This window comes from Aureobasidium melanogenum (genome assembly GCF_000721775.1).
Source record: "Aureobasidium melanogenum CBS 110374 unplaced genomic scaffold scaffold_23, whole genome shotgun sequence".
Taxonomy (NCBI): Eukaryota; Fungi; Ascomycota; class Dothideomycetes; order Dothideales; family Saccotheciaceae; genus Aureobasidium; species Aureobasidium melanogenum.
Window position 1 is genome coordinate 234,829 of NW_024470075.1, and position 17,666 is coordinate 252,494.

At 50.8% G+C, this 17,666-nt stretch overlaps 10 protein-coding genes across 10 annotated transcripts; 5 read left to right on the forward strand and 5 right to left on the reverse strand.

The window, feature by feature from the left end:
• Window positions 1-56: 56 nt before the first annotated feature.
• On the reverse strand, window positions 57-587 carry M437DRAFT_56199 (ubiquitin-conjugating enzyme; the record flags this gene model as incomplete). The annotated part of the gene is made up of 2 exons (XM_041023004.1): window positions 57-310; window positions 368-587. 2 exons carry the CDS (start codon window positions 585-587, stop codon window positions 57-59), a joined length of 474 nt encoding a protein of 157 aa, XP_040876819.1.
• Window positions 588-1,041: 454 nt separating this feature from the next.
• Window positions 1,042-1,979, forward strand: M437DRAFT_68768 (Pex19-domain-containing protein; the record flags this gene model as incomplete). Its single annotated transcript, XM_041025168.1, has 2 exons — window positions 1,042-1,830; window positions 1,884-1,979. The coding sequence occupies 2 exons, from the start codon at window positions 1,042-1,044 to the stop codon at window positions 1,977-1,979; spliced, it is 885 nt and encodes a 294-aa protein (XP_040876820.1).
• Window positions 1,980-2,307: 328 nt separating this feature from the next.
• M437DRAFT_77903 (uncharacterized protein) lies at window positions 2,308-3,769 on the reverse strand (the record flags this gene model as incomplete). The annotated part of the gene is made up of 3 exons (XM_041026899.1): window positions 2,308-3,032; window positions 3,088-3,532; window positions 3,590-3,769. 3 exons carry the CDS (start codon window positions 3,767-3,769, stop codon window positions 2,308-2,310), a joined length of 1,350 nt encoding a protein of 449 aa, XP_040876821.1.
• A 1,405-nt stretch (window positions 3,770-5,174) lies between these two features.
• On the reverse strand, window positions 5,175-7,367 carry M437DRAFT_55958 (ferric-chelate reductase; the record flags this gene model as incomplete). Its single annotated transcript, XM_041022969.1, has 2 exons — window positions 5,175-7,173; window positions 7,228-7,367. 2 exons carry the CDS (start codon window positions 7,365-7,367, stop codon window positions 5,175-5,177), a joined length of 2,139 nt encoding a protein of 712 aa, XP_040876822.1.
• Window positions 7,368-8,202: 835 nt separating this feature from the next.
• M437DRAFT_55853 (Ctr copper transporter) lies at window positions 8,203-8,799 on the forward strand (the record flags this gene model as incomplete). Its single annotated transcript, XM_041022948.1, has 2 exons — window positions 8,203-8,633; window positions 8,685-8,799. 2 exons carry the CDS (start codon window positions 8,203-8,205, stop codon window positions 8,797-8,799), a joined length of 546 nt encoding a protein of 181 aa, XP_040876823.1.
• A 740-nt stretch (window positions 8,800-9,539) lies between these two features.
• M437DRAFT_12770 (uncharacterized protein) lies at window positions 9,540-10,244 on the forward strand (the record flags this gene model as incomplete). Its single annotated transcript, XM_041018678.1, has 2 exons — window positions 9,540-9,929; window positions 9,987-10,244. Coding segments are annotated over 2 exons (648 nt in total), but the record flags the coding sequence as incomplete, so codon positions are not given.
• Window positions 10,245-10,695: 451 nt separating this feature from the next.
• On the reverse strand, window positions 10,696-11,694 carry M437DRAFT_68773 (exoribonuclease family protein; the record flags this gene model as incomplete). Its single annotated transcript, XM_041025169.1, has 1 exon — window positions 10,696-11,694. One exon carries the CDS (start codon window positions 11,692-11,694, stop codon window positions 10,696-10,698), a length of 999 nt encoding a protein of 332 aa, XP_040876825.1.
• A 268-nt stretch (window positions 11,695-11,962) lies between these two features.
• M437DRAFT_55807 (NAD(P)-binding protein) lies at window positions 11,963-12,811 on the forward strand (the record flags this gene model as incomplete). The annotated part of the gene is made up of 2 exons (XM_041022936.1): window positions 11,963-12,158; window positions 12,219-12,811. 2 exons carry the CDS (start codon window positions 11,963-11,965, stop codon window positions 12,809-12,811), a joined length of 789 nt encoding a protein of 262 aa, XP_040876826.1.
• A 134-nt stretch (window positions 12,812-12,945) lies between these two features.
• M437DRAFT_55914 (uncharacterized protein) lies at window positions 12,946-13,292 on the reverse strand (the record flags this gene model as incomplete). The annotated part of the gene is made up of 3 exons (XM_041022965.1): window positions 12,946-13,026; window positions 13,079-13,203; window positions 13,256-13,292. The coding sequence occupies 3 exons, from the start codon at window positions 13,290-13,292 to the stop codon at window positions 12,946-12,948; spliced, it is 243 nt and encodes an 80-aa protein (XP_040876827.1).
• A 1,220-nt stretch (window positions 13,293-14,512) lies between these two features.
• Window positions 14,513-17,086, forward strand: M437DRAFT_10142 (TRP-domain-containing protein; the record flags this gene model as incomplete). The annotated part of the gene is made up of 4 exons (XM_041018548.1): window positions 14,513-14,672; window positions 14,725-14,800; window positions 14,851-16,917; window positions 16,981-17,086. Coding segments are annotated over 4 exons (2,409 nt in total), but the record flags the coding sequence as incomplete, so codon positions are not given.
• Window positions 17,087-17,666: the final 580 nt, after the last annotated feature.

Consider the following 17,666-nt stretch of genomic DNA (forward strand, 5'->3'; position numbering starts at 1 on the left):
ATGCATTCCGTAATTCGTAGTCGTCGTGTGGATAGGTCGCAAGATCAGCCAAGATTTCAAGGAGCTGGGTTGTCTCTGACGACCTGCTTGATCTTCTTCTCGTAGGCGGCGCGATCCTTGCGGAACAGGTTGTAGGCCTCGGCCTGAGCAGGCGACTCGGGGTTGGGCTCGTTCAGCAGAGATTGAATACCGAGGAGAATCTCCTTGATGGTGATAGCGGGCTTCCAGCCTTCTTCTTCGTTGAGAATGGACAAGCAGACAGTGCCGGAAGGGTAAACATTGGGGTGGAAGAGAGGAGGAACGAACTTGCCTGGGGAGCGTCAGAGGATACCAAAGAGGACGGCGGGCTAGATATGGAAGCACATACACTTGGGGGGCTTGGTAGGGTATTCGTCAGGGAACTGGACCTCGAGCTTGAAGAGGCCGCCCTCCCAGAGAGTCTTTTCCTTGCCAGGAATGGAGCACTCCCACTTTTGGAGATCAAGACCGCCCTGAGGGTTTTTTGCGGGCTTTGCGACGAAACCGAAGGGGTGATCTTTGCGCCACTGCTTTCTCTCCTCAGAGAGACGGTTGGAACAGAGCGACATGGTAGCGCAGCTGGTGTTTTGTCGTGGGGAAGTGGTCGTGTAGGATGAGTTTGGCGAGAATGTTGATGTGTCGACAGTGAAGAGAGCAGTATGATGTGCCAGGGAGGGTTACGACAAAACAATCAAAGTGTTGTTGTGAAAGTGAAGCAGGCAGAGTTGTGTTCTGCTTGACCAGAATCGCGCCGTCCTTGTCTAATCTGATTGTCGTTGCATCAGACAAACCAAGCAAACAAGTGAGCCCCCACACTGGAACATGGAAGGTGACGGAGCGGGTTTCCTTGGGAGGTCCGCTCGATTGAGCCTCGGCCTAAAGCTTGCACCCAGTGACTCGATTGTAAACATTTCCAGCTTGCTTTGACACTTGTTCCTTCCATCTCCTTCACTTTGACATATATACCGTCGTTCTGCCCGAATAGACACCATGGCAGACAAGCAACCGGAAAAACACGTCGAAATGGCTCCGGACCCAGACGAGGACGATCTTTCCGACCTTGATGATATGCTGGACGACTTCTCGGCCACTTCCATCAAAGACCAGAAACCCGCTGCTCCTTCCACTTCCACCGCACCTTCCTCGACGCAAAAACCTTCCTCTTCCTCTATACCCTCACAACCTTCTACCGAGGACGATGACTTTGCCCGCCAATTACAGGCCGGTATGGCTGAGCTGCTGGGAGGTCTCGGAGAGGATCCGGAAATGCAAAAACAGTTCGAGCAAATGATGAAGGAGCTCAGTGCTGCTGCAGAACAAGAAGCTGCCTCTACGCCCGCCCCATCAAATGATGCTGCTCCCAAACCAAATACCACCTCTTCGTCTTCGGCCAAGCCTGCTTTCGCTTCAACCATCGAAAAGACCATGGAACGCATGCAAGCTTCCGGTGACTCTGCCTCTGCTGCTGCTGCAAGCTCATCACAAGACGACATGCTTGCACAAATGCTCAAGGAGATGGAAGCCGGCAACTTCCCCGGCATGGACGGTGACGGAGGAGATTTCAATTCAATGCTCATGGGCATGATGGAACAACTAGTCAACAAAGACATCTTGTACGAGCCCATGAAGGAGCTTCACGATAACTTCCCCGAGTGGTTGGAGAAGAACAAAGATTCCACTTCAAAAGAAGACCTGGAACGCTACAAGACACAACAAGCCGTCGTCAAAGATATCGTAGACAGGTTTGAAAGGAAGAACTTTAGTGACGACAACAAGGAAGATCGGGAATATATTGTGGACAAGATGCAACAGGTATGTATCCCCACAACAGATCGCTTGTTGATGTTTGCTAACAATCGACAAAGATGCAAGCAGCAGGGGCGCCCCCACCTGGCCTGGTCGGTGACATGAATGCCGCTCAAGATATGCTCAGTGAAGCCGACGGCTGTCCACAGCAATGATATTGCTGACGCCCGCATGTGTGCCATTTGTCCCGACATGAAAAAGATACCCACCTTTTCGGAATTTTTGAAGCGACTTGTACATTCTCAATACAATCTCGGCAGTAATGCCTGTTGCATAATATCTTACTGATGCGCCTGTGCCTTCATACAGTTCCTCGTCTTTCTGTTTCATTGTTTATCGATGAACTGATGATGGGAGCAAACTTAGAATATTGAAACCTCCAATCTATGTACATTCAAACCCAGGCTTCATCATTATCAGGACATCATCACCATAGACACATTAAACCCTATACACACCAATAAATGCACCCAACATACTTTTCTAGAAGAAACCACCATGCGGCACGGCACAAAAGATACCAACCACAACACAAGAAACCAAAAACGCACCCAACAGACTCTGAATGAAGATGGTATCCTGGATCTGTCGCAATGCCGGCTCTTGGATCCAAACTTCACGATCAAAGATCTTGCGAATGAGATTGCGTTTCTCGTACTTGGCGACCCAGGGCTCATCTTCATAGCTGCCAGACCCAGATGTACTGAAAAGAGAAGACTCAGAGCTGGCTTTGAGGGATGGGTCTTCAGGGTCGGCGAAGAGTTCCCAAGGGCGTAGATGGCGGTGGTGCATTCCGTGTAGGACTACACACATGCCCTTCCATGCGGCGATGAGGGTCGAGACACCTAGCATGAAGCCGATGATGGGTAGGACACGCCATGCACGACCAGCAGAACTGAGTGTTATCAGCAAGTCTGCAAGGACACCGAGAAGGATTAGTGAAATGCCCAAGCCTCGGGCAAAGATAACTCGAGGACGATTGCCATTGCAGATGGTCCAACGGATGAAGTTTGGATGAGCTTGACGCCGGAGTGAGTATTCTGCACTCATGTATGCAGCACGCAGAGCAGAGGGATGTGTAGTGTTTTGGAGGGCGTGGAGGACAGCGCTTCGTTCACGATCGGAGAGATTGAGCTGACTGGAGCCATCGACGGCAATAAACAGTGTGATGATGCGTGTCATTTCTTCACGGAATGGTTGTGCAGTAACTTGATTGATAGTGTCAGTAGAGTATAACCATCAAAACAAATTCTCGGGACTTACAAGGCTTCCACTGCATACCAGCATCTGTCAGTGCTTCCTCAGCCTTACGATCGAAATCTGATTTGCTGGACACAGGTCTCTCCATACTCATAGAAGAGTCAAACTCAGAGAATGTAGGCGATGCAGGAGCCCTCATTGTCTCAGGCGACTCGCTACGAGGTTCATTGAAGGGATCCCGTTTCTCTGCAGCAAGAGGTACTGTATCGGCGAAGTCGGTCCCTTCAAGTACTGTAGCTATCGCTGCAGGTATCTTCTTTCGACGAGCTGGTTGAGTGATTTCGGCGTCCATCTTGGAGGCACTCCATTCTGGCGACAATGCCTTTTCAGAACTTGGCAACTTATCGAAGCGCTTGACATAATCTCTGTACCAGAGGTAGAATTGTAGATTTTCCGCACTGTGTTCGACATACTTCAGATAGTTCATGAAGTCACGCGTGGTGCATGGCTATGAAAATGTGGTTAGATTGATGATCTGAGTATGCGTTGATCCAATTGTACTTACAGGGCAGGTGCCACCAGCTATGATTCGATCAAAAGACAATGCTTCCGGAATGCCTTTTATTGAACCAGAAGTTCCTGAGTGATATGAGCCGTCACCAGACAATCTCTTTTCGTTTGAGGATGTGAGCGAAGACCCGTCAGAAACTCGACTCGGGCGTCGATAGCTAAGTGAGTAGACCATGTCTGGTTGGCAATAACGACCGAGGAGACGTTGAACGTTTGGAAAATCTCTCTTGGATGTCAGGTACGCTCGGGGAACACGGGTAGGATGGGCAGGTGCAGGTGACCTCTTATAGACCCCACAGATATCGATGTTGCAATGACAGGGCTTGTAGTCCTATCAAGCAGCGTTTGAGTGATAGATCGTCGTTCAACGGTAAGGTAAACCGAGACAGAAGAGGAATTGAATGCGAGAAGGTATCAGCCACGCTATCGGAGAGAAGACAGACTTTTCTTGTACTGGCAGCATCCATGTCGATGCTAGGGTCCCGCTTGCACTTGCGGTTGAATAGACGAACGCCACAAGAAATAACAAGGTGCCGCCATTCCGCAGAGCTGTAACAGCATTGTGACTGGTCCAAGGACCAAAGTATATTTCACCTTGCCGCAGTTCTTAGCTCGACATTCAGCATCTCAATGCGCCTCTATTGTGACGGGACCCTAGAGGTGGCACTCTGGACTGTACAGAAGATGAACCATGCGTTAGAGACGGCGCAGTCTCGAATCGTTTACCGTTGCATAGCCGCGTGTTTGCTAAGGACTCATGTCCGCAGCCTCAGCTACTGTATCTCGATATCAGAATCACACCCTGGCCTACTACCACCATGGATGTCAGGCACACAATCACTCGTACGTACGTTCAGCTCTGCCTTCTCGGAGTACGCACACGATGTATCTGTTGATCTGCAGTCACCCAGCCAGCCAAAGTGCGGCGAATACGTCGACTCGCAGAATTGACCGAAGGATTCAGGATGACAAACCTGATAGTTCACGGCAGCTAATGATCTTGCCGAGAAGTAAACTTCAAAGCGGGGCGTTTACCTGATTGGGTGAAGTGAGTCTGCTAGAATTGCCGAAGCGGCTCTGTCAGGGAAAACCGCGACAAGTGCTGACAGAAGCTGCTGTGGGTCTGGAAGAAATTGCAAGAGTCGAACGTTCCGCTCGAAGAGTCAGGACATAAGGAAAGTGGAATAGATCTGGGAAGGTGGTCGCGCTCACAAGGCAGCTGAAGTGGTTGGATCAAGGTATTTTCGGTTATGCATGCCCATTGAGAACCATGCACAACCCACATGCTCTGAACATCCGGATCTCGGTCTATAATGTCGATCGTACTTCCAGCGATCTGGAACCTGGGGGACGGGTGGTACACAAGTTCGGTACTCCCGAGCGGCATCACGTTATCGCACGAGTTAAGATGACAGTGGTTTGAGAATACAGAACCTTGTACGCCATCGCATCCTTTAAACATTGGTCGCTAAATCTGATTGGCCACAAGAGACGAACGAGAAATTGTCTTGTGTAGAAGGGTCATGACGGCGTTGCTATATTAGCGTGGACTAATGCTGTTTTATATATACACGGAAGAATCAGTACCCAAAAGCCTCAGCATGGAGCCAGATGCCTTGAGCGCCCGTGCCTTTATGGACGGCCCTCTCGTCACTAAGCGAGACGACGCTCGTTCGCACATCGTGAACTAAGCCCTGTGGACCACACACCACGACTGCGCTTTCGCCATAAGCTTGTTCAAGTGTTTTGCGAATGACATTCCTGCAAGATGGTCGGCCTGAGAAGACCGAGATTGCAGGATGCAGGAAAGGCTGTTTCGGTTTGGGCTTCTCGTTTAGAATGCTCGACCTTGAGCTTTCTGTCCGTGATGGGCCCGCTCCACAACTGCAAGTGCATGCAGGTCTGATGGCTTCGTCATCGTCCTCATCTTCGATAGTAGCAGTGCAGCAACATGTACCATTAGGTCCGCAAGATTGCTTTGATGTAGGCTCAGCCGTGTCTGATGATGAGTAACGATCGAGCTCCTGAACCTCAATCTTCTCATCCTTGGAGGCAAACTTCTTCTCCATACCGAAGTCGTTGTACTCTTCGTCATCAACAGAGTCCAAAACTTCAGTCACTTGACCATACTTCGTGGTCGTCGACGTCGAGTATGCCTTCCAGGCGTCGAGCAAGGTCTTCTGTTCGGTCGTGAAAGTTTCATCGCACGTAATGTAAGCGCTGATATCAACGCTGACGTCGTGGCCCTGAGCCTGCAGATGAGTAACGTCTTCCACAACTTGGCTAAGTTGGGTGGAAAACCAGCTTAGTTGAGATCCGGCCTTGACGATCCAGACGTATCTTACATGTCTAGTTACCGGCTTCTCACGTTGACTCTTGCTCTGGCCATCCATGGACTTCCACGAACGAACAAGGTCGCGCAGCAATGGCATAGTGTATGATGCACCAGAGCTACCAGCGAGCAATATTACGCGATCGAATTGTTGCAGAGGACGAATGCAACCATAGGGACCCTCAATAGCAACACTCGTGTTTGACCCTCTGGTCAGATCTCCGTTGGTCGAGGGCAGAGTCAGCCCAATTTTCTCGGCATGTCGATAGATTTTCTGCGTTCCACCCTTTTTGGATTGAATCAGAAACTCCATCTTACCGTCGCTAGGAAGCGAGGAGATAGTGAAAGGGTGGGCTTGCATGAGAGCTAGTGAGTGAGCAGACAAAAAGACATGTTGACCAGGACGCCAAGAGATTGGAGGATTGTTTATGGTGATGCGGGTAGTGTTGTTCGGCAGAGCAGTGAGTTCGGCGTTCAGAGCCCACAGCTTACCCATCGTGCCATCCTTTCTTTGCGTGGGGTGCAAGATGGACAAGTTGTTGTACAGGTAGAAGAAACCTCGTACGACACGGTCAAAGAAAAATAGACCAACACAGATCCAGACCCAGACTTTGACCTCGGCAGGGATATGTAGATAGACGAAGCCGATGAAGACGGCGAAAGAAATGATGTGCTGAACAACGAAGAACTCATAACTCCAGCCACGGATAGGAGTCATCGAGCTAATAGTGATCCAGACCAGGATAGCCCATGCGATAACACCGTGTTTTGTGATAGGATCAGTGCGAATTTTTGTGCCGATGTAGTCGTAAGGAGCCCAGTCTGCGAACCAGTAGCCCATGTGAATGGTGGCGGTCAGAAGGAAGCACCGCGATGCCCAACGATGGAGCCAATTGATGCGCTCATACGAAGAGCCGATGAGAGCAGCGATAATGTTGCGCTTTCCGGCCAGGAGGAAGAGAAGGGGCAATTGGCAGACTGTGACAAAACCTGTGCGGTAGCCGATGTCTTCGAAGGACCATTGATCGCTGACGTCGAGCTTGTAGAAACACATGACCAGGAGGACGACGATATTTGCTGCTACCAAAGAGGCTTTTCCAAGAGTTGGAGAAGGCGTGCGGAGAGATTTGATAGCGAAGACTGGCAATGAAGCATTGGCAAGCTCACGAACGAGAGCAGTACATGTGGCCATGGCGAGGAAGGGGAAAGCTTTGGGTTTGGCGGGAGTGTTGCTTGTTGATCGTAACCTGGGCAGATATGAGTACAGACATACACAGAAAGTATGCGACAATTGCAGTCACCTTTGACGACACAGAAACCAGCTGTACACGTTGACGAGGGTAAAAGCACCGATGGCAGCGCCAACAACAGCCCAATACATTTTCTCAAAGGTGAACAGACTAGGAATGCCAGGGCCCATGGACTCGTTGCCCATGGACATATCCATACCACCCATTGACATGTCCATTGTGAAGGTATTGGCTCAGTCAGGGTCGAGTTGAAACGAAGGACAAAATGTTCAGCAATCTGCGATGCAGATGCGGTGTTCCAAGTGATGGGACCCAGGACAGATTTGGGAACAGAGTCGGATATGTGCGTGTTTTGGTCGGGGGAAGTCGTGGGAAGTCAACCAGCACAGCGCATGGTAGGAACAGAATCAAGGCATGTCGGATAGAATGGCAGCGCAAACGAACTCAAGTGGTGGAGTTGATTACGAGCATGTCGAGTGTCACTCGGCGTGCCAGACGGCGGCCCGCGGGAGGGGCTGTTTAGAAGTCCGAAAGCGCTACCCGCCTCTGGCTTAGCTCTTGCCTGTTTGGGCTGAAACTTGCTCATTGTTGCTCTCCATGAATAAACCCACCGCCCCTCTAGAACCATCGCCAACGTGGAACACGCAGCTACCCACGTAGCCCGATATGTTGGGACCATTGTGTGTTTCCGCCGACTTCCCTTGACCATCCTGGTCCTAACATCTCACATCTCTACACCTGTCAATCGCTGCCGGCCTGTCTTGACTGTGTTGGAAACTGCACACTAGCTTCAATTCTTTTTCATCAGCGAGAACTGCTCTCTTAAGCCCACACATCCGCTGAAAGTTGAAACGCTCTCGTTGTGCGACCAATTCCTCACTACACCTGAACAATTCTCAACCTACTATCATGAGTATGTCACACATGTCGTCGTCTACTATGGATATGTCACACATGTCGTCTACTATGGCAATGTCAAGCACAACCTCAGCTGCTGCCTCTACGGGAATGTCTGGCATGTCCTCTATGTCCGGCATGGGCTCCATGTCCATGGTCTTTACTACCGCTCATAACACCCCTCTCTACTCAAAGGCATGGACTCCCACTTCCACAGGCGCATATGCCGGCACTTGCATTTTCCTCATTGTTCTGGCCATCATCTCCCGACTATTGCAAGCCTGGAGACATACTCTCGAACAAAGGATCCACGACAAAGCTATGAAGCGTCGCTACGTTGTCGTTGCAGGCGAGCAGGAAGGCGAGCAGTCTCTCGAAGAGTCAGAGGCAGCCAAGGAGATCTCAGAAAAGCAAGGCATTCTCACCTCTCGCGGCCTCGACGAGAAGGTCCGCATCATTACAGCAGCATCCAGAAGGAAGGAAACCACCCCGTGGAGAATAACTACCGAATTGCCGAGAGCTTGCGTCTACACTGTCCAGGCTGGACTTGGGTACCTGCTGTAAGTCTGCCACAACCCCTTCTCTCTGATCATACAATTGACACTCTCCAGCATGTTGGCAGTCATGACCTTGAACGTCGGATACTTCCTCTCAGTCCTTGCAGGTCTCTTTGTGGGTGAATTGGCCATTGGCAGATATGCCTCGCCTGTGGATGATCATCACTAGCGATGCAGTCTCCTCTCACGTCGATCAAAAGCTCTGTACACTCTCTCATACTTAATCAATTATGTGTATATGACCAATCTACGTGATTGTCTCGCCTCACCGTGATTTCGCAACTTTGACCACTTGCATGTGTGAAGATACATTAGACACTGGGTTCATATTCACACGTAGTCCACCTCGTGTGTAACTATAAAAGCAATAGGTATATTGCGGAGACCTCGTCTGTGCATCTGACTGCAGCTGCCAATAGTTCAACCCTAAGCTACGGACATGAGTTTGTTTCTCACAATTCAACAGGACAATCTGACCATTCGGATGTGGGATGTATGTAAGATCAGGGTTCCGCATGCCGTTTGGACCAACCGTGCGAAGCCCCAGAAGGCTAGACCGATTTAACTTGCTCAAATCCACGCCTCGCCCGCGCACCAACAGCGACCAAGGTCTCTCGCGGATGGAATGCGTTTCGGGTTTACGGCAAAGGGGTATCAAGCCATTTGAGCTTCTGTATACGAAGTAAATTGTCAGGTAGGAAGGCGCGGGACTATAAACACAGCTGGTGTGACCGCTTTCGCTGCAACGTTCCACCAACCAAGCAGAACTCACTCTCTCTTTCACTTTCGTTTCTTTGGTTTCTTTGGTCTGCCTTTGTCTTTGCGCATCTTGCTAGCGATTGCACAGCACATTACACATCTTTTCCTCACACACACACGCTACACGTCAAGATGAAGGTCCAATTGCTTCTCGGCGCCTTGCTGCCCCTGGCCTCTGCCCACTTCAAGCTCATCTACCCTGCCGCACGTGGTTTCGATGAAGACCTTCTGGTCCAATTCCCCTGCGGTGGTCAGAACACCGTCAGCTCGAACCGCACTATGTTCCCCATCACCGGTGCACCCATTCAGCTCCTCATGGGCCACACTGCCGCCAAGGTCCAGGTGCTGATGGCTCTTGGAAACGACCCTGGCATCAACTACGACATCACCCTCGTACCTACTTTCCAGGAGAAGGGCCCTCAGAACTTCTGTATGGGTGCTGGTGCTATCCAATTTCCTGCTGGCTTGAACATTACCGATGGCATGAATGCTACCATCCAAGTCGTTACCAACGGTGACCCCAACGGCGGTCTCTACAACGTAAGATATCTTGCGAGTGGGAGGAGAATACGATTAAGTTGCTGACAATGCTTACAGTGCGCCGACATCACCTTCACCTCAACTCCCTTGACTGCCTCCGAGTACAGCGCAGACTGCCAGAACAGCACTGGTGTTACCGCCGAGGCGCTGACCAACGCTGGCAATGCAAACCAATCGACCGCTGATGCCACAGGCAGTGCTGCACCTTCTGGCTCTTCCTCTGCCACTGCTTCTGCCGCCTCTTCTGGTTCTTCTTCCGGTGCCTCTTCTGCTGGCAGTAGCTCCAAGACCTCTACTGGCGCTGCTGCTCAGGCCACATTCGCTGGCTTTGCCCTTGGTGCAATGGGTGTGTTGGCTGGTATGGCCGCTCTGTAAAAAGGGAACGGAAGAAGTGCATAAAATTGGCGTTGTCTCTCTTGGAGACGTAGAGCGTCGAGCATACTGCTTGCTCTGATGCATGTTGCTCTTTCTGCGTTTACTATGATACCTACACGTTTCGAAATGAACCATCACGACTTTTCCATCTCTTCTGTCATCGTGCATCCCATGTGAATCTGTACCAAGAACCGCCCGCCTCATTCACTGGTGGCTTGATATCCTTTGCTCCATGTCATTCTCGAGCCTGGGATGGTCTCGTCAATCAGCCGCAGGGCATCGACATGTCAGCTCCCACGGTGTGACGGGCTGATGTCCAAAGCCCACATCGCATGGTCGAGTTATGCGGGGCTATGCTGTGTCGTGTGTCTTTCAAGTCCGGCTAGCAATCTCATCTATGTTCCGATGATAAGACCTGCTTCCACTCTCCCAGTCTGCTTTGTGTATGAGCAACGAGCTCTCTCATGGCCTCTCTGCCGACAAATCCACCACCCCTCTTCTCAATCCTTAGGATGGACTTTTCTGTAGCCACAATCGTGATGCTTTCATTGCACAGCTCTTCCTCGAAGTTGTCGGGATCAGCCAAAACCCAGTTCTTTGCATCCTCTAGCTTTTTTTGTGGTGCGGCGGTTGTGAATACGGCGAAGGTCAGAGATGCTGGAATGCTTCCAAGACTTAGTGATTTGGCTTCAGAGAGCTGGTCAGAGCAAAGAACAGCTTCGCGGTCGGCATCCCACCATGCCTTGGGCAATTTCGTGTCCGACAGAGCGGCCAAAACAGCGCCCCATGCAGCGTCGAAGGGGTTTCCGTCCAGACTGATGACCAGCAGGTCGATGTAGAGGACCCAGTATGCCTTTGTCTGTAACTGAGGTGGTGCATCCGGCAAGTCGTCCTCGGTCTCTGGTGGTTGGTATTTGACCTTCAGATCTTCAACATCGACGAGCTTGGACAAATGTAGCAATGAAAGCAGTCTTTGTGTTAAAGATTGCGCCAATGTGCCGGGGGCGTTTCCTGGAAGGAATCCTGGTGAGCAGCCGGTACTAAGCTCGATGTTGGGTACCAAGAGACCCAGCTCTTCGATCTCGCGTCTGCTGTCCTCTGGGCCGCGGTAGGGAGTGGGGACGTCTGATGAGCGTAAAACTTCGGCGCGTACACCACACACCACAGCGCTGTCTCCTAGCCGTACGACGGCACTACCGTTGGCATGGGTGAGAGATCCGGTGTTGACAGAGGGCGAACGGCATTGTTGCGGCGAACGGCCACTGGGTCGTGTGGGCGAGGCGGAAGAGGATGTCGGGTCGAGGTGAGCGAGGAGGTATGGGGCGGGCGATAATTTGGCGAATGTCGCAGGAGAGAACGAAAGCGCTGAAGGAAGTGTTGATGTCGCCATTGTTTGTATTGTCATGTGTCTGGAATGATGATCTGGTTGCTGTTTCTTCTTTGTGCAGCACAAATTCCTGAGAAAGTCTGTCTTGGCAGCGAAGCTCAATCGATCATCGTCACCGATGATTGACATTTCCAAATCGACCCCAGATCATCCTTCAATTTCCATCAGGTCAAAGTTAACGGGCTTTCCAAGATCCAAGCCATTTCAAATGTGAATCTCCCGCCTGCTCCGGGACTGCCATGGCTTGTCCCTTTTCTCCAACCTCTTCACCATGCAGCCTTGGGCCCTAGTTAGCCCCGCCTCCCGCGGAATTGGTCTTCACCTCGCTCGCCATTTGCTGCAGAATACCAAGCTGCCAATTGTAACCACCGCACGGAAGGACTTGGATCAGACCAAGGCATCAATCCTCGATGGCCTGCATCAAGTCGACCAGAACCGACTGAATGTCTTGAAACTGGATGTCCTTGGTATGTCACTTTTCTTCTGCCAGGCCGTTGTGCTCCTCGACGCTAATGCCAACTTCCCAGACGAGACTACCATCCAAGATGCAGCATCCGCTTGCAGTGACCTGTTTCCCAAGAAGGACAATTACTTGCATGTGTCCTATGCTATTCCCGGCATCCTGTATCCTGAAAAGTCTCCTCAGCAGATTGATCATGATGATGCTCTTTTGACCTTCCGAACCAACACCTTGGGCCCCATGATGATGCTAAAACACTTTGGCCCTTTCTTGCCGCGAAAGTCGACAGAACTCGCTCAGGATGCATCTTTGCCTAAAACTGCCGTTTGGGCGACGATGTCTGCTCGTGTGGGTAGTATCACTGACAATCAGCTTGGGGGATGGTACTCATACCGTGCCTCCAAAGCTGCCGTCAATCAGGTCACAAAGACCTTCGACAACCATTTACGGACCGCCTCTGGTGAGAAAGCTATAGCTGTTAGCTTACACCCGGGCACGGTCAAGACGGACTTCAGCAAGGAATTCTGGGGCGGTGTCAAAGAAGGAAAGTTGTTTAGTCCCGAGTTTTCAGCTGAGAAGTTATACGAGGTTGTCGTATGCAGGACTCTGCAGGACAGAGGCAAGTGCTGGGACTGGAAGGGTGAGGAGGTTCCACCTTAGACAAATGTACTTTAGCTATGTACCATTCACATGCACTCTGACGATCTTAAAGAGTATATCTTATCAAATGGGATTTGGTTCATCTCTTGATCATGCTATGGTATAGGCTAGTCATATCGTCGTGGTTGCGTCCATTACTTGTTGAGCTCGGCAGCTCTCTTCTTGAGGTCGTCCTTGCTGGCAGGCTCGCCGAGACCCTCAGCCATGACGGGGCCCTGGTTCATCGTTAACAGTGCCCATGGCAACGTGGGCAGAGCGATGACTTACGGGGTTGGCGCTGTGGTCTTGAGCAGTAGCCTTGCCGCCACTGGTGGCACCGGTCTCGGTCTGGTGCATGGCGTGGGAGGATGCGTTCGAGTCAGAGGACTCCTTTGCAACCTGGTCGGTGATGTCTGGACAGAGAGTCAACAAGGAAGTGGAAACGTGTGGGGAGGGGACACGAACTGCCAGTGGTGTTCTCTTCCTTGTCGTGGTGAGGCATGATGGCTGAGTTGGTTATTTGTTTGAGAGTTGACTTGGAAGTTAAGTATGAAAGTTGTTTACTTTTGGTCGTGTGGTCAAAGGAAACAGAAAGCAAGAGTAGAGCTACGAACGTGAGCTACAAACCTGAATCGAGAGCAACGTCCATGACGCAGTCGTGAGAGCTGTCAGCCTCATCGAAGCGGGGTGGCTGAGGGGTCTCCCGTGCCGTCGCTGAAAGAGGCAGATCATGTCGAATCATTAACTTCCCGTCAAGGTTCACAAGCGGCAGTTGCCAGTTTTTGACAAGACCAATCGATTGGCACATGGCGGGTACTAGGTTTGCACTTTCCTCGAGATGGTCCTGGAGCTGTACAAGCTGATATTCATGGCAAGAGCCATAGCAAGGCAAAAGCTCAGCGGCAAGCAAAACCTCCAAAAGGACGCGTCAGATCAACGGAGCGTGCATGTCGCCGCATCTCGCCAGCAGCAGATCATTGACGCACAGGATATTCGGAGATCCGTGATCGTACTTGCACCGCTTGAGTGCAGCCAGGGACTACGGCGGGCGCTACGAGGAAGCCGTAACCATCTTGACAAGCCCCGGCTTAAAGCTTTAGCGGCTGAACATTCCTCGAATTATCATACTATTTTCCATCCTGCTTTGTCTCTGCACCAAGCTACTTGGCCCCATCATCATCCCTCGTTGTCTTTCTTGGGGTACAACTACTCTTCCGCCCGCCCTCCACCATCACTCCTTCCGTTCGCCGCAGCTCTGGTCTTCAAAAGCATCCAGAAAATGCTTTGAGCCTCCACCGAGCTACTCACAGCCTTCCCGTGTTAAGACACGGCCTTTATCTTCACCAGCCACTTCCGCTCCAAAGACTGTAGCCACGCAATTCACCGCAAAACTGCTGCTTTCTTGACGCCCAACTAAATCCATCGTTCTCATTCTCATCCTCGCTATCACTGGTCATACGACGCGTTGGCTGCTGCCCGAGACCCTTATCTCAAGCCGATCCTCCACATTTCTCGACTGCCACAACTTTCACAACCTGCAACATGGTCGCCTGGCGACTTTTGGCATTAGCCACTACACTTCTTGCTGCAATACAACCAGTAGCAGCTGCTAGTGATACACGCTATGTGACAACCACAAATTCTGCCGGCCAGACTGTTTACTTGGCAGGTCAGTAACAAGACACTATCTTGTGTTTCAACGACCTACTTACCCTGTACTCAGATGACAGGAGACCGTCTCTGTACACCGGACAATTCGGAGATTGCAAGGGTTCTAGTGCTGTCAACGTCACTCGCTTTGATGCTGCTTATTACAAAGACAACATGACCGTGCTCTTTCATTTGGCGGGTAACACGGCCATCGCTAATGAAAGCCTGATGAGTGAGTAGTGACTCCTTTACCATTTTACTCGAATGGAGCTAATTCCAAGCAGTGTACATCGGTGTCTATGCATACGGACAAGGTCGATTCGACTTGACCTTTGATCCGTGCAATGCAAATATTGCCAGGTGAGTTATTTTTTGTAGCTACTTGACAGTCTATCATTAACATGAACAAGCCTGTGCCCGCTCAACGCGAGTATACCCATCGAAGCTAACGGCATCATCCCGGTCGCTCAATCCGATGTTGCTGCCATTCCTCCAATCGCTCTCTCGATTCCAGACTTCGAGGGCGAGGCTATTCTTCGTATTTTCGCTAACTCGACTCAAGCTGAAATTGGTTGTTACTCAGCTGTCGTAACTAATGGGGCCACTTTTTCGCAGCCTAAAGCTGTGGGATCAGTCCTCGGGATCTTCACCGTCATTGCTTTGATCGCTTCCTTTGCAACGGCCATCTACGGAGATAGTGTGCCTGTCATGCGGAAGCACTATGCCCACTCGCTCTCGGTCTTGGTCGTCTTCTCCGTTTTCCAGCATGTCTTCTTTACCGGAGCTCTTTCTATGAATTGGCCAAGTGTGCTCGTTGCTTGGTGGAGTAACTTTGCTTGGTCAGGAGGCATGATTTACTCCAGCTCAATGCAGCGTTCTATTGACAAACTCATTGGTAACAACCTTGGAAATACATCGCAAGTCGGCGCTGCCGGTTCTGGAACCAACCAAGACGGTGTAGGAGGTGGTTTTGACATCTCGTCGATCTATAGAAGAGGTCTATCAGTGAAAAGAGACATCGCTTGGGACATTTATCAGCGCGATCATTCCATCCAACTTCGACGAGACGTCCTTTCGCGCACTTTCGAAGAACATTTGTTCAGACGCGATTTGGCCAACAAGACCAGCGGCTTCAACTGGTATGGACAGCCTGTACAAGCAGGTCTACCTCTACCTGGTAACTACTCTGGATTTGCTGGTACCCTAGCCCAGGAGAACATTCGTGTCTCTAATGCCTTCGTGACCGGATTCCTGTGGCTTCTCATTCTTCTCGTAATCCTTGTCGCTAGCGTGATCGCTTTCAAGTGGGTTCTTGAGGCTTTCATTGCTGCCAAACTCATGAAGAATGAGCGCTTGGGTTTCTTCCGAAAGCACTGGATCCGATACACCACCTTTGTTGCTCTGCGGACCTTGTTCATTGCATTCTTCATGATGATGTTCTTAACCATGTTCCAGTTCTCTTACCAAAGCTCGGGTGGTGTCAAAGCCGTTGCTGCTATCATCTTCATCTTGTTCTTCGTTGGTATTCCTGCTTGTGTCATCTACGCCATCTATGTCGGCATGGCCTCCCAGGGTACCATTCTCAAGTCTGAAGTTCCTGCCGAGCAAGCCGAAGGGAGGCAACCATCGAAGTTACTTTCTAAGCTTGGAATCAAGAAGCCCATCTCGATCAAGATGCCAATGATCTCGCTCTGTCAACAACCATCGCACCTTGAAGAGGACCGACCCTCGTTACACGATGATGAGGAATATCTCCAGAAGTTTGGATGGCTTTCTGCTCGTTACCGCCGTACAAAGTGGTGGTTCTTTGCTGCGTGGACCCTTTACGAGTTCATTCGAGCCTGTTTCTATGCCGGCGCTTCGGGTCAGCCCACGACTCAAGTTTTTGGTCTGTTGGTCGTCGAGTTTCTTTTTTTCATCTTCATTCTCTGGGCTAGGCCCTTCGAAGGTCAACGCCTCAACGTGATTGTTGTGTACCTGCTTGGCTTCAGCAAAGTCGCGACCGTGGCTCTGTCTTCTGCCTTCAATATCACCTTCAACCTGGAACGTATTACTACGACCGTGATTGGCGTTGTCATCATAGTCATTCAAGGAGTGTTGGTAATCGTCACTCTGATAGCCATTGCAGTCGGAGCTTTCTCTTCCTACATGTCGATTACCCGAAACCACGAAGATTTCCGACCAAGAAGGATGATGGGCGTTCGCGAGAAATACTTCAAGCACCTCGATCGTACTGCTACCGATTTACCTCGTCCACCAAGGCCAGAACCCGTTGAGGTCGTCACTGGAGAGCCCAAGGGACCTTACTTCTCTGTCTCGCAAGTTCGTCGAGTGGCTAAGATCGAGGACGAAGACCCGGATTTTGTTGCTGAGATGGCAATGCTTCACCATGAGGAGGAGTTAGGTCCTGAGCCAATGCCACACGCATCGTATTCTGCTCTACCTTCGAGATCGCAAACACCAGGTATGGACGGAGAGTCCTCTCAAACTCCTATCCGCCGTGGTCGCGCTGCTAGTGGAATGAGTCATAGAAGCACAAGTGGGAGCTACTCGAACCTGCCTCGAGGGGCCCGTCTCCACCGTCCTAGTTGGACCTCTCGTGACTTCTCAGAAACAAGAGATGATCGATCGAGGACACCTATTGATATGACTAGGAACGTGCCCGAAGACGAGACTGTCATGCCGACGCCGACAAAATCTGGCTCGCGCACGCCCAAGAGAAGATCGGTAACTATGCCGGCAATCCTTTCTCCAATGCCCAATGTAAACGAACTGCAAATGGGCGGCGATGTCAGCAGCCGGGATGTGATTGCAGACGTACCCACACCACTTATCAGACCGCGTTCTGGGACATTCGGTGGAAGTCGCAGTAACACGCCAACCCCAGCAGAGCGAAACTCGTTTCACACAAGATCAACAACACTCGACATGCCGGCGCGAGACAGCAGAGGCCCTCTTACGCCTGCAGTAGAACGCGAAGAGGAGTCTTACCACTGAGCTCAGCTTCTGACCTTCTTTTCATCTCATATCCACTCGGAGGTTTATTACGTCTTTCATTCTAGCATTGCGTTTGGCGCTTGGGAACTGGTCTCGCATAGAACAGTTAGGTTGTTCTGTTTTCTCTTTCATTTGTCTAATAACGAAGCACACGATATTCATGACTATCAGCAATACAGAGACTTGCCTGTATCAGAGAGTTAGGTATATAGAGTCGTACGGATCATCA